The sequence below is a fragment of the Phaenicophaeus curvirostris genome, chromosome 3, assembly GCF_032191515.1.
Source record: "Phaenicophaeus curvirostris isolate KB17595 chromosome 3, BPBGC_Pcur_1.0, whole genome shotgun sequence".
Taxonomy (NCBI): domain Eukaryota; kingdom Metazoa; phylum Chordata; class Aves; order Cuculiformes; family Cuculidae; genus Phaenicophaeus; species Phaenicophaeus curvirostris.
This window is the reverse complement of record NC_091394.1, coordinates 98,611,210-98,625,159: the sequence shown is the minus strand read 5'-3', so window position 1 is coordinate 98,625,159 and position 13,950 is coordinate 98,611,210. Positions and strand designations below refer to the sequence as shown.

The following is a 13,950-nucleotide window of genomic DNA, read 5'->3' as shown; positions in this document are numbered from 1 at the left end:
GCACCTCTCTCCCTCACAACCTTCTCTGCACACCTTCTCCTCCACGCTCAACAAGGTGAGTCTCAAAACCCTGAGGCTCCTTCTCCTGTCCAACCTCCTCCCTCTCTTCCACCATGCTCTACCCCAGCCTCAACAGCCCACATGCCTCCCCACCACCACAAACCTCACAGACCCACCCACGCCTCCCCATTCTCCTGCCCTCCTCACACTTTGCCCCTCGCAAACCAACATCCTGACCCTTGCTCAACACCTTCTCTTCCAGGGACCCTCCACACCACACCCATGGCCTGCAACGACCTCTGCCGCCCCTGCGCACCCGCCCCGCTGGCCAACAGCTGCAACGAGCCCTGTGTCAGGCAGTGCCAGGACTCCTCCGTCGTCATCCAGCCTCCCACCGTGCTGGTCACCCTGCCAGGACCCATCCTCACCTCCTTCCCCCAGAGCACCACCGTCGGATCCTCCGCATCGGCTGCCGTGGGCAGCGAACTCAGCTACCAGGGAGTGCCTGTCTCCAACGGGGCCTTCGGCTATGGCTACGGCTACGGCTTGGGAGGCCTGGGCTGCTATGGTGGCAGAGGTCTCGGCTGGTTCGGTGGCAGGAGAGGCTGCTACCCTTGCTAAGGGTCCTCTCCACCACCCTTGACACCAACCACTCACACCCTGGAAGCCACACCATGGCTTGAAGATGCACGTCCTTGCACCTCGAACTTGCTCCCTTCCACTTGACGCTTCTGTCTTCTCTATTTCCGCACCCACCCAATAAAGTTTTCCTGCATCCCAGCCTGAGAAGCCTCCTCTTCTTTCTTCTCCCAAGCTTCTTCCAACCCCACCCAGCACAAAGCCAGGGCTACAGTGGCCATTGGGGTGGGTAGAAAGAGATTACAAGCTCCTCCTAGGCTCTACGTCCCCTGCCACAACAACAACACAGAGCAGCACAGGGACACTTCCAGAACATGACACAAGCCCTTCACTTGCCAAGACAAAAATTGCCCCTGCTCATGCACCACTATCCAGACCTCTGATGCCAGCTCCCCAGGAAAGCAGACACTTGACTCTCTTCCCCAGGACGACTCTCTCCCCACCACAGAAGCAAAATCACAGAACTGCAGAATCACAGAATGGTTGGGTTATTTTGGAAGAGATCTCTGGAGATCTCCAAGTCCAAACCTTCTGCTAAAGCAGGGTCACCTCAATCAGGCTCTACACGAATGCATCCAGACTGGATTTCGGGAACTCCGGAGAAGTAGACTGCACTCCCTCCCTGGGCAGCCAATTCCAGTGCACCATCACTCTCACAAGAATAACATTTTGAGATGTTTGCTTGGGAAACGCAAGTTCCATTTTGTACCTGATGCCCCTTGTCCTGTAGCTGGGCACCACTCAAAATGATCTGGGCCCATCCTGTTGGCCTAGGCCCTGGTGATATTCATAAGCAGTGATAGGAGCCCCTCGTCCTTCTCTTCTCCAGGATAAACACACCCACGTCTCTGCCTCTCCTTAGGAGACACAAATTCCAGTCCAAACATCATCTTGTACTCTACTGCAGTTTCTCCACTGGTACCTTTTCTGTCTTGAGTTGAGGAGCATGGAACGGGACACAAGACTCCAGATGCAGCCTCACTACCGCAGAGTAGGCAGGGAGGAGCATCTCCCCTGACCTGTTTATTACACACTTCTTCATGCAGCCCAGGATACTACTGGTCTCCTTGGCCAGAAAGGCACATTGCTGGCTCACGTTCAGCTTGGTGTCACATACAAACTCGCTAAGGGTGCACTCAATCCCTGTCTCCGTGTGCCTGGCAAAGGCAGTAAATTGTCCTGGTTCCCCTAAGGACACCAGATGAACACCACACATTACTGGTCTCCACCTGGACATCAAGGCATTAACCGCAACACTTTGAGTGCACTTGGACTCCTGCATATTCCTTACTCACCGAAACATCCACCCATCAAATCCACATCTCTCTATCGTAGAGACAAGTCTGTTGTGTGCAATAGAATCAAATGCTTTGCACAAGGCCAGGTGGATGAGGTAGCTCATCCTCCATTATCCATCAACGCTGTAGTGCCATTGAAGAAAACCTCAAAACTTGTGAGGCACAATTTGCCTTTTGTGAAGCCCTCTTGCCTTTCAGCTATCGCCTCCAGAATTTCCATCTTCCTTGACATAATATCCAGCAGGATCCACCAGGATTCGTGACCATGCCAGGAATAGAGGTAACACTGACAGGCTGGTTGTTGATTTGGGTTTCCCTTTTGCAGTCCATCTCGCAGGTCATTTATGCATCACATATATTTTTGTCTTGTCTAGGAGCACGTGAGGCGAGAAATCATCAAAACTCAAGGAAAACACCAGCCTTGATTCTTTACTTTTATACAAACCTAGCCACTTTGATGTGGAAGACACAGATGCTTGTCAAACACAATGTCCCCTTTGAAACGACACGCTCGGGACTACCCACAACATTCTTGTCTGTTCTGTGTCCAACAGCTCTGGGTCTCCCTGCTTGGGGTGCCTTCTTCCCAATGTACCCACGAACCACGCCACACGAGTGCCACATGACGACCTCACGGACAACATCCCAACTCTGCGATGCTTTGGTTGCCTCTTCGGCCCACCCTGACATTCACCATCACCACCAAGATTTAGACTTCCAGACCTTTGCCTTGAAAGCTGCCACCAGGGCCAAGTAGATGGCATGACATGTTGATGACCTTCTTGCCTCTCCTAATTCGGGCTGAGCTGGGTCAGGCTGCCAGGAAATGGGCTCCCATCATCACAACGCACTCACAAACCACACAAGAAATGTACCATGTGATTACCTCACTGACACCATTACACCTGTCCTACGCTTCGGTCACCTCTTGCGCCTGCCCTGGCACCCAACATCGACACCAAGCCTTTTACCTCTAAGATCCTCACTTCAAAGCAGCCGCCACCACATAGTGGACACGTCCTCAAGAGGAGGACATGACATTGAAGAACTGGGGCAAGGAAAACACACCCCACCTCATGACTCGCCACGCTGGGCCAGGACACAGCTGCTGCCTGCAAAATGCACTCATGCACAAAGCCCGTCCCGCCCCTCGCGCACCACCATAAAAGCTGGCCCAGCACCTCTCTCCCTCACAACCTTCCCTGCACACCGTCTCCTCCACGCTCAACAAGGTGAGTCTCAAAACCCTGAGGCTCCTTCTCCTGTCCAACCTCCTCCCTCTCTTCCACCATGCTCTACCCCAGCCTCAACAGCCCACATGCCTCCCCACCACCACAAACCTCACAGACCCACCCACGCCTCCCCATTCTCCTGCCTACCTCACACTTTGCCCCTCGCAAACCAACATCCTGACCCTTGCTCAACACCTTCTCTTCCAGGGACCCTCCACACCACACCCATGGCCTGCAACGACCTCTGCTGCCCCTGCGCACCCGCCCCGCTGGCCAACAGCTGCAACGAGCCCTGCATCAGGCAGTGCCAGGACTCCTCCGTCGTCATCCAGCCTCCTGCCGTGCTGGTCACCCTGCCAGGACCCATCCTCACCTCCTACCCCCAGAGTACCGCCGTCGGATCCTCCGCATCGGCTGCCGTGGGCAGCGAACTCAGCTACCAGGGAGTGCCTGTCTCCAACGAGGCCTTCGGCTATGGCTACGGCTACGGCTTGGGAGGCCTGGGCTGCTATGGTGGCAGAGGTCTCGGCTGGTTCGGTGGCAGGAGAGGCTGCTACACCTGCTAAAGGTCGTCACCATCACCTCTGACACTGACCACCCACCCCCTGGAAGCCACACCATGGGTTGAGGATGCACCTCCTTGCACCTCAGATCTGCTCTCTTCCTCTTGGCGCTCCTGCCTTCTCAATTTCTCTCCATTCAATAAAGTTCTCCTGCATTCAAGCTTGAGTCGCCTCCTCTCTTCTTTTAAAGTTCCTCCAACCTCACCCAGCACAACACCAAGGCTACACTGGCCATTGAGGTCGTTGGAAAGATGTTGCAATCTCCACGTATGGTTTATGTCCCCAGCCACAACAACAATAGAGAGCAGGGCAGAGACACTTCCAGAACATGACAAAAGCCCTTCGCTTGCCCAGGCAAATCATGCCCATGCTAGTTCACCGCTATCCAGACCTCCGATGTCAGCTCCCCTGGTTAACAAACTCTTGATTCTTCCCCAGGATGACTCTCTGGCCACCACAGCAAGCAAAATCACAGAACTACAGAACCACAGAATGGTTGGGTTGCATTGGAAGAGATCTCTGGAGATCTCCCAGTCCAAACCTCCTGCTAAAGCAGGGTCACCTCAATCAGGCTGTACAGGAATGCATCAGATTGGATTTCAGTTTTTCCAGAACTGGCTGCCCAGTGCTCTATCACCCTTACAATAAATCAGGCTTTGCTCATGTTCACGTTCAACTTCCTGTGCTACTATTTGTGCCCGTTGCTCCTTGTCCAGTAGCTAGCGTCTACTTAGAAAAGTCTGGCCCCATCCTCTTGAATCCTTCTCTTTGCCTATTGATCTTCTTTGATGATTTCTCTTCTCAATCTTCTCTTCTCCAAGCAAAAGCAACCAGGGTCTTTCAACCTTTCAAAGTCAGAGAGAAGCTCTAGGCCTTTTAAGCACCTCCATGGCCTCCACTGGACTCTCTCCAATAGTTCCTTGAGTTTCTGGAGCTGGCGATGCTCCACCCCAGGACTTGTTTAAGGCCAGATTGGATAGGGGCTAGGGTAACCTCATCTAGTGGGATGTCCTTCCCCATGGCAAGGGGATGGAACTAGATGATCTTTAAGATCCCTTCCAACCCCAACTATTCTAGGATTCTATGCGGCCTCTCTAGGGCAGAGTAGATGGGGAGGAGCATCTCATTCAACCCTCTTGCTACACTCTTCTTGACACACTCCAGAATACCCTCAGTCTTCACCACCAGTGCACATTGCTGACTCATATCAAGGACAAGGACCTGGCATTTGGCCTTGTCGAACTCGCAGATTTGCATGGGCTCGTGTCCCTAGCTGGTCAAGGCTGCTCTGGCTAGCAACCCTTTCCTCTGGAGAGTCCACAACATCATTCAGCTTGGTGTCATCTGCAAACTGGCAGAGGGTGCACTCAATGCCATTGTCTGCGGCCCTGGCAAAGACCGTAAATAATACTGGTCCCAATATGGACTCCTGACGACACCACTCGTGACTGGTCTCTACCGGGACAACAAGCTATTGACCACAATCCTTCGGCATCCAGATGATTCCTTATCAACCAAGCAATCCACTCATCAGATCCACATCTCTCCATTTAGACAAGGACAGACCTTTCCTCTTGGGTATTCATCATACCACTCAGCTTGGTGTCTTCTTCAGACTCACTGAGGGTGCACTCACTCCCACTCTCTATGTCCCTGACAAAGACAGTGAATAATCGTTGTCCCAGGACAGACACTAGGTGGACACCGCTAGTCACTGATCTCCACCTGTACATCGAGACCTTGACCCCAGCACTCTGAGTGGAACAATCCCGCATAATTCTTACAAACCAAGAGGTCCACCCATCAAATGCACATCTTTCAATGTCAGAGACAAGGGTGCTGTGAGTGGCAGTATCAAATACATTACACAAGGCCAAGTAGATGAGGCCAGTTCCTCTTCCCTTCTCCACCAACACTGTAGCCTCACTGCACGCAGCCTCCATTTAGAAAAGGATGATGCGTGAGACACTTTCATATGCTTTGCAGAGGGCCAGGTAGGTGAGTTCTGTTCCTCTTCCCTTCCCCACCAACATTGTAGACCCATCGCACAAAGACTCCAAATTTCTAAGGAACAATTTGCCTTTTGGGAAGGCATCTTGTCTTTCAGCAATCTCCTCCTTAATTTCCACACGCCTTGGCATAGTTTCCAGGAGGATCTGCCACAATCCGTGACATTGGCAGGCACAGAGGTGACACTGACCGGCTGATAGTTGACCTGGGTCTCCCTTTTGCGTCTTTAAAATGAGAGTTACCATCTGCTGCCTTGCTGAGGGTTCACTCCATCCCACTGCTCATGTCATTGCGAAGGATGCTGAACAGATTTGTTCCCAAAGATCCACTTCCTGGGCTACATTAATTGAGATTTCTTTCCATCAGGACACCCTGCCACCCATCACAAGCCTCTGGCCCCAACCATTCAACCACTTGGCAGTTCAACTCACTGGTCACTTATGCAAAGCATGCATTTTGGTCTTTTCTAGGAGGATGCAAGGAGAGAAAACATAAAAAGCTTCACGCAAAATTCAAGGTAAACACAAGCCTTTGTTCTTTCCCCCTCTACAGACCTACTCACTTTAATGCAGAAGATGCATAGCTTGGTCAAGCATGATGTCCTCTTCAGAAATCCATATTCATACGTCCTCATCAACTATTCTGACCAGGATTGAGCAGTGGTTTGTGTGGCTACCAGCAATTGCCATTTCCTCCTCACAATGCACCCACAAACCACACAACAAAAGTGGTAAGCAATGGCCTCACTGACACCATTACACCTCTCCTACGCTTTGGTCACCTCTTGCGCCTGCCCTGACACACATCAGCAGCACCAAGTCTTTGGCCTCTAACACTCACACTTCAAAGATGCCGCCACCACCAAGTGGACACGTCCTCAAGAGGAGGACATGACATTGAAGAACTGGGGCAAGGAAAACACACCCCACCTCATGACTCGCCATGCTGGGCCAGGACACAGCTGCTGCCTGCAAAATGCACTCACGCACAAAGCCCGTCCCGCCCCTCGCGCACCACCATAAAAGCTGGCCCAGCACCTGTCTCCCTCACAACCTTCTCTGCACACCTTCTCCTCTGCACTCAACAAGGTGAGTCTCAAAACCCTGAGCCTCCTCCTCCTGTCCAACCTCCTCCCTCTCTTCCACCACGCTCTGCCCCAGCCTCTCCCGCCGACATTCCTCCCCACCGCCACACTCGCCACAGAACCACCCCAACCTCCCAACATCCCTGCCCTCCTCACACTCCACACTTCAAAACCCCCATGCGCCACCACTTGCTCAACACCTTCTCTTCCAGGGACCCTCCACACCACACCCATGGCCTGCAACGACCTCTGCCGCCCCTGCGCACCCGCCCCGCTGGCCAACAGCTGCAACGAGCCCTGTGTCAGGCAGTGCCAGGACTCCTCCGTCGTCATCCAGCCTTCCACCGTGCTGGTCACCCTGCCAGGACCCATCCTCACCTCCTTCCCCCAGAGCACCACCGTCGGATCCTCTGCATCGGCTGCCGTGGGCAGCGAACTCAGCTACCAGGGAGTGCCAGTCTCCAACGGGGCCTTCGGCTATGGCTACGGCTACGGATTGGGAGGTCTGGGCTGCTATGGTGGCAGAGGTCTCGGCTGGTTCGGTGGCAGGAGAGGCTGCTACCCTTGCTAAGGGTCCTCTCCACCACCCTTGACTCCAAGCACTCACACCCTGGAAGCCACACCATGGCTTGAAGATGCACGTCCTTGCACCTCGAACTTGCTCCCTTCCACTTGACGCTTCTGTCTTCTCTATTTCCGCACCCACCCAATAAAGTTTTCCTGCATCCCAGCCTGAGAAGCCTCCTCTTCTTTCTTCTCCCAAGCTTCTTCCAACACCACCCAGCACAAAGCCAAGGTTACAGTGGCCATTGGGGTGGGTAGAAAGAGATTACAAGCTCCTCCTAGGCTCTACGTCCCCAGCCACAACAACAACACAGAGCAGCACAGGGACACTTCCAGAACATGACACAAGCCCTTCACTTGCCAAGACCAAAGGTTGTCCCTGCTCATGCACCACTATCCAGACCTCTGATGCCAGCTCCCCAGGAAAGCAGACACTTGACTCTCTTCCCCAGGACGACTCTCTCCCCACCACAGAAGCAAAATCACAGAACTGCAGAATCACAGAATGGTTGGGTTATTTTGGAAGAGATCTCTGGAGATCTCCAAGTCCAAACCTTCTGCTAAAGCAGGGTCACCTCAATCAGGCTCTACACGAATGCATCCAGACTGGATTTCGGGAACTCCGGAGAAGTAGACTGCACTCCCTCCCTGGGCAGCCAATTCCAGTGCACCATCACTCTCACAAGAATAACATTTTGAGATGTTTGCTTGGGAAACGCAAGTTCCATTTTGTACCTGATGCCCCTTGTCCTGTAGCTGGGCACCACTCAAAATGATCTGGGCCCATCCTGTTGGCCTAGGCCCTGGTGATATTCATAAGCAGTGATAGGAGCCCCTCGTCCTTCTCTTCTCCAGGATAAACACACCCACGTCTCTGCCTCTCCTTAGGAGACACAAATTCCAGTCCAAACATCATCTTGTACTCTACTGCAGTTTCTCCACTGGTACCTTTTCTGTCTTGAGTTGAGGAGCATGGAACGGGACACAAGACTCCAGATGCAGCCTCACTACCGCAGAGTAGGCAGGGAGGAGCATCTCCCCTGACCTGTTTATTACACACTTCTTCATGCAGCCCAGGATACTACTGGCCTCCTTGGCCAGAAGGGCACATTGCTGGCTCACGTTCAGCTTGGTGTCACATACAAACTCGCTAAGGGTGCACTCAATCCCTGTCTCCGTGTGCCTGGCAAAGGCAGTAAATTGTCCTGGTTCCCCTAAGGACACCAGATGAACACCACACATTACTGGTCTCCACCTGGACATCAAGGCATTAACCGCAACGCTTTGAGTGCACTTGGACTCCTGCATATTCCTTACTCACCGAAACATCCACCCATCAAATCCACATCTCTCTATCGTAGAGACAAGTCTGTTGTGTGCAATAGAATCAAATGATTTGCACAAGGCCAGGTGGATGAGGTAGTTCATCCTCCATTATCCATCAACGCTGTAGTCCCATTGAAGAAAACCTCAAAACTTGTGAGGCACAATTTGCCTTTTGTGAAGCCCTCTTGCCTTTCAGCTATGGCCTCCAGAATTTCCATCTTCCTTGACATAATATCCAGCAGGATCCACCAGGATTCGTGACCATGCCAGGAATAGAGGTAACACTGACAGGCTGGTTGTTGATTTGGGTTTCCCTTTTGCAGTCCATCTCGCAGGTCACTTCTGACACACGTACATTTTTGTCTTGTCTAGGAGCATGTGAGGCGAGAAATCATCAAAACTCAAGGAAAACCCCAGCCTTGATTCTTTACTTTTATACAAACCTAGCCACTTTGATGTAGAAGACACAGATGCTTGTCAAACACAATGTTCCCTTTGAAACGACACGCTCGGGACTACCCACAACCTTTTTGTCTGTTCTGTGTCTGACAGCTCTGGGTCTCCCTGCTTGGGGTGCCTTCTTCCCAATGTACCCACGAACCACGCCACACGAGTGCCACATGACGACCTCACGGACAACATCCCAACTCTGCGATGCTTTGGTTGCCTCTTCGGCCCACCCTGACATTCACCATCACCACCAAGATTTAGACTTCCAGACCTTTGCCTTGAAAGCTGCCACCAGGGCCAAGTAGATGGCATGACATGTTGATGACCTTCTTGCCTCTCCTAATTCGGGCTGAGCTGGGTCAGGCTGCCAGGAAATGGGCTCCCATCATCACAACGCACTCACAAACCACACAAGAAATATACCATGCGATTACCTCACTGACACCATTACACCTCTCCTACGCTTCGGTCACCTCTTGCGCCTGCCCTGGCACCCAACATCGACACCAAGCCTTTTACCTCTAAGATCCTCACTTCAAAGCAGCCGCCACCACATAGTGGACACGTCCTCAAGAGGAGGATATGACATTGAAGAACTGGGGCAAGGAAAACACACCCCACCTCATGACTCGCCACGCTGGGCCAGGACACAGCTGCTGCCTGCAAAATGCACTCATGCACAAAGCCCGTCCCGCCCCTCGCGCACCACCATAAAAGCTGGCCCAGCACCTCTCTCCCTCACAACCTTCCCTGCACACCATCTCCTCCACGCTCAACAAGGTGAGTCTCAAAACCCTGAGGCTCCTTCTCCTGTCCGACCTCCTCCCTCTCTTCCACCATGCTCTACCCCAGCCTCAACAGCCCACACGCCTCCCCACCACCACAAACCTCACAGACCCACCCACGCCTCCCCATTCCCCTGCCCTCCTCACACTTTGCCCCTCGCAAACCAACATCCTGACCCTTGCTCTACACCTTCTCTTCCAGGGACCCTCCACACCACACCCATGGCCTGCAACGACCTCTGCCGCCCCTGCGCACCCGCCCCGCTGGCCAACAGCTGCAACGAGCCCTGCGTCAGGCAGTGCCAGGACTCCTCCGTCGTCATCCAGCCTTCCACCGTGCTGGTCACCCTGCCAGGACCCATCCTCACCTCCTTCCCCCAGAGCACCACCGTCGGATCCTCCGCATCGGCTGCCGTGGGCAGCGAACTCAGCTACCAGGGAGTGCCTGTCTCCAACGGGGCCTTCGGCTACGGCTACGGCTACGGCTTGGGAGGCCTGGGCTGCTATGGTGGCAGAGGTCTCGGCTGGTTCGGTGGCAGGAGAGGCTGCTACCCTTGCTAAGGGTCCTCTCCACCACCCTTGACACCAACCACTCATACCCTGGAAGCCACACCATGGCTTGAAGATGCACGTCCTTGCACCTCGAACTTGCTCCCTTCCACTTGACACTTCTGTCTTCTCTATTTCCGCACCCACCCAATAAAGTTTTCCTGCATCCCAGCCTGAGAAGCCTCCTCTTCTTTCTTCTCCCAAGCTTCTTCCAACCCCACCCAGCACAAAGCCAGGGCTACAGTGGCCATTGGGGTGGGTAGAAAGAGATTACAAGCTCCTCCTAGGCTTTACGTCCCCCGTCACAACAACAACACAGAGCAGCACAGGGACACTTCCAGAACATGACACAAGCCCTTCACTTGCCAAGACAAAAATTGCCCCTGCTCATGCACCACTATCCAGACCTCTGATGCCAGCTCCCCAGGAAAGCAGACACTTGACTCTCTTCCCCAGGACGACTCTCTCCCCACCACAGAAGCAAAATCACAGAACTGCAGAATCACAGAATGGTTGGGTTATTTTGGAAGAGATCTCTGGAGATCGCCAAGTCCAAACCTACTGCTAAAGCAGGGTCACCTCAATCAGGCTCTACACGAATGCATCCAGACTGGATTTCGGGAACTCCGGAGAAGTAGACTGCACTCCCTCCCTGGGCAGCCAATTCCAGTGCACCATCACTCTCACAAGAATAACATTTTGAGATGTTTGCTTGGGAAACGCAAGTTCCATTTTGTACCTGATGCCCCTTGTCCTGTAGCTGGGCACCACTCAAAATGATCTGGGCCCATCCTGTTGGCCTAGGCCCTGGTGATATTCATAAGCAGTGATAGGAGCCCCTCGTCCTTCTCTTCTCCAGGATAAACACACCCACATCTCTGCCTCTCCTTAGGAGACACAAATTCCAGTCCAAACATCATCTTGTACTCTACTGCAGTTTCTCCACTGGTACCTTTTCTGTCTTGAGTTGAGGAGCATGGAACGGGACACAAGACTCCAGATGCAGCCTCACTACCGCAGAGTAGGCAGGGAGGAGCATCTCCCCTGACCTGTTTATTACACACTTCTTCATGCAGCCCAGGATACTACTGGCCTCCTTGGCCAGAAGGGCACATTGCTGGCTCACGTTCAGCTTGGTGTCACATACAAACTCGCTAAGGGTGCACTCAATCCCTGTCTCCGTGTGTCTGGCAAAGGCAGTAAATTGTCCTGGTTCCCCTAAGGACACCAGATGAACACCACACATTACTGGTCTCCACCTGGACATCAAGGCATTAACCGCAACGCTTTGAGTGCACTTGGACTCCTGCATATTCCTTACTCACCGAAACATCCACCCATCAAATCCACATCTCTCTATCGTAGAGACAAGTCTGTTGTGTGCAATAGAATCAAATGATTTGCACAAGGCCAGGTGGATGAGGTAGTTCATCCTCCATTATCCATCAACGCTGTAGTCCCATTGAAGAAAACCTCAAAACTTGTGAGGCACAATTTGCCTTTTGTGAAGCCCTCTTGCCTTTCAGCTATGGCCTCCAGAATTTCCATCTTCCTTGACATAATATCCAGCAGGATCCACCAGGATTCGTGACCATGCCAGGAATAGAGGTAACACTGACAGGCTGGTTGTTGATTTGGGTTTCCCTTTTGCAGTCCATCTCGCAGGTCACTTCTGACACACGTACATTTTTGTCTTGTCTAGGAGCATGTGAGGCGAGAAATCATCAAAACTCAAGGAAAACACCAGCCTTGATTCTTTACTTTTATACAAACCTAGCCACTTTGATGTAGAAGACACAGATGCTTGTCAAACACAATGTTCCCTTTGAAACGACACGCTCGGGACTACCCACAACCTTTTTGTCTGTTCTGTGTCTGACAGCTCTGGGTCTCCCTGCTTGGGGTGCCTTCTTCCCAATGTACCCACGAACCACGCCACACGAGTGCCACATGATGACCTCACGGACAACATCCCAACTCTGCGATGCTTTGGTTGCCTCTTCGGCCCACCCTGACATTCACCATCACCACCAAGATTTAGACTTCCAGACCTTTGCCTTGAAAGCTGCCACCAGGGCCAAGTAGATGGCATGACATGTTGATGACCTTCTTGCCTCTCCTAATTTGGGCTGAGCTGGGTCAGGCTGCCAGGAAATGGGGTCAGATCATCACAACGCACTCACAAACCACACAAGAAATGTACCATGCGATTACCTCACTGACACAATTACACCTCTCCTACGCTTTGGTCACCACTTGCGCCTGCCCTGACCCACTTCAGCAGCACCAAGACTTTGGCCTCTAACACTCTCACATCAAAGCAGCCGCCACCACATAGTGGACACGTCCTCAAGAGGAGGACATGACATTGAAGAACTGGGGCAAGGAAAACACACCCCACCTCATGACTCGCCACGCTGGGCCAGGACACAGCTGCTGCCTGCAAAATGCACTCACGCACAAAGCCCGTCCCGCCCCTCGCGCACCACCATAAAAGCTGGCCCAGCACCTCTCTCCCTCACAACCTTCCCTGCACACCGTCTCCTCCACGCTCAACAAGGTGAGTCTCAAAACCCTGAGGCTCCTTCTCCTGTCCGACCTCCTCCCTCTCTTCCACCATGCTCTACCCCAGCCTCAACAGCCCACACGCCTCCCCACCACCACGAACCTCACAGACCCACCCACGCCTCCCAATTCCCCTGCGCTTCTCACACTTTGCCCCTCGCAAACCAACATCCTGACCCTTGCTCAACACCTTCTCTTCCAGGGACCCTCCACACCACACCCATGGCCTGCAACGACCTCTGCCGCCCCTGCGCACCCGCCCCGCTGGCCAACAGCTGCAACGAGCCCTGTGTCAGGCAGTGCCAGGACTCCTCCGTGGTCATCCAGCCTTCCACCGTGCTGGTCACCCTGCCAGGACCCATCCTCACCTCCTTCCCCCAGAGCACCGCCATCGGGTCCTCCGCATCGGCTGCCGTGGGCAGTGAACTCAGCTACCAGGGAGTGCCTGTCTCCAACGGGGCCTTCGGCTACGGCTACGGCTTGGGAGGCCTGGGCTGCTATGGTGGCAGAGGTCTCGGCTGGTTCGGTGGCAGGAGAGGCTGCTACCCTTGCTAAGGGTCCTCTCCACCACACTTGACACCAACCACTCACACCCTGGAAGCCACACCATGGCTTGAAGATGCACGTCCTTGCACCTCGAACTTGCTCCCTTCCACTTGACGCTTCTGTCTTCTCTATTTCCGCACCCACCCAATAAAGTTTTCCTGCATCCCAGCCTGAGAAGCCTCCTCTTCTTTCTTCTCCCAAGCTTCTTCCAACCCCACCCAGCACAAAGCCAGGGCTACAGTGGCCATTGTGGTGGGTAGAAAGAGATTACAAGCTCCTCCTAGGCTCTACGTCCCCCGCCACAACAACAACACAGAGCAGCACAGGGACACTTCCAGA

At 53.3% G+C, this 13,950-nt stretch overlaps 4 protein-coding genes across 4 annotated transcripts; all 4 read left to right on the top strand.

The window, feature by feature from the left end:
• The first annotated feature begins 282 nt into the window (after nucleotides 1–282).
• On the top strand, nucleotides 283–3,735 carry LOC138718711 (feather keratin-like). The gene is made up of 2 exons (XM_069853211.1): nucleotides 283–551; nucleotides 3,636–3,735. The coding sequence occupies exons 1-2, from the start codon at nucleotides 283–285 to the stop codon at nucleotides 3,733–3,735; spliced, it is 369 nt and encodes a 122-aa protein (XP_069709312.1).
• A 1,975-nt stretch (nucleotides 3,736–5,710) lies between these two features.
• On the top strand, nucleotides 5,711–7,397 carry LOC138718709 (feather keratin-like). The gene is made up of 2 exons (XM_069853210.1): nucleotides 5,711–5,726; nucleotides 7,039–7,397. The coding sequence occupies exon 2, from the start codon at nucleotides 7,059–7,061 to the stop codon at nucleotides 7,395–7,397; it is 339 nt and encodes a 112-aa protein (XP_069709311.1). The 5' UTR covers nucleotides 5,711–5,726; nucleotides 7,039–7,058.
• A 2,760-nt stretch (nucleotides 7,398–10,157) lies between these two features.
• On the top strand, nucleotides 10,158–10,512 carry LOC138718708 (feather keratin-like). The gene has a single exon (XM_069853209.1). It carries the CDS (start codon nucleotides 10,174–10,176, stop codon nucleotides 10,510–10,512), a length of 339 nt encoding a protein of 112 aa, XP_069709310.1. The 5' UTR covers nucleotides 10,158–10,173.
• A 2,487-nt stretch (nucleotides 10,513–12,999) lies between these two features.
• On the top strand, nucleotides 13,000–13,620 carry LOC138718662 (feather keratin-like). Its single transcript, XM_069853162.1, has 2 exons — nucleotides 13,000–13,060; nucleotides 13,268–13,620. The coding sequence occupies exon 2, from the start codon at nucleotides 13,288–13,290 to the stop codon at nucleotides 13,618–13,620; it is 333 nt and encodes a 110-aa protein (XP_069709263.1). The 5' UTR covers nucleotides 13,000–13,060; nucleotides 13,268–13,287.
• The last annotated feature ends 330 nt before the right edge of the window (nucleotides 13,621–13,950 follow it).

Bases quoted from the DNA above. Each gene is read 5' to 3' on its own strand.
- LOC138718711 (XM_069853211.1), top strand. From the start codon at position 283: ATGGCCTGCAACGACCTCTGCCGCCCCTGCGCACCCGCCCCGCTGGCC. The intron at 552-3,635 runs AGGCCTGGGCTG...CTCCAACGAGGC, and splicing joins GGCTACGGCTACGGCTTGGG to CTTCGGCTATGGCTACGGCT.
- LOC138718709 (XM_069853210.1), top strand. From the start codon at position 7,059: ATGGCCTGCAACGACCTCTGCCGCCCCTGCGCACCCGCCCCGCTGGCC.
- LOC138718708 (XM_069853209.1), top strand. From the start codon at position 10,174: ATGGCCTGCAACGACCTCTGCCGCCCCTGCGCACCCGCCCCGCTGGCC.
- LOC138718662 (XM_069853162.1), top strand. From the start codon at position 13,288: ATGGCCTGCAACGACCTCTGCCGCCCCTGCGCACCCGCCCCGCTGGCC.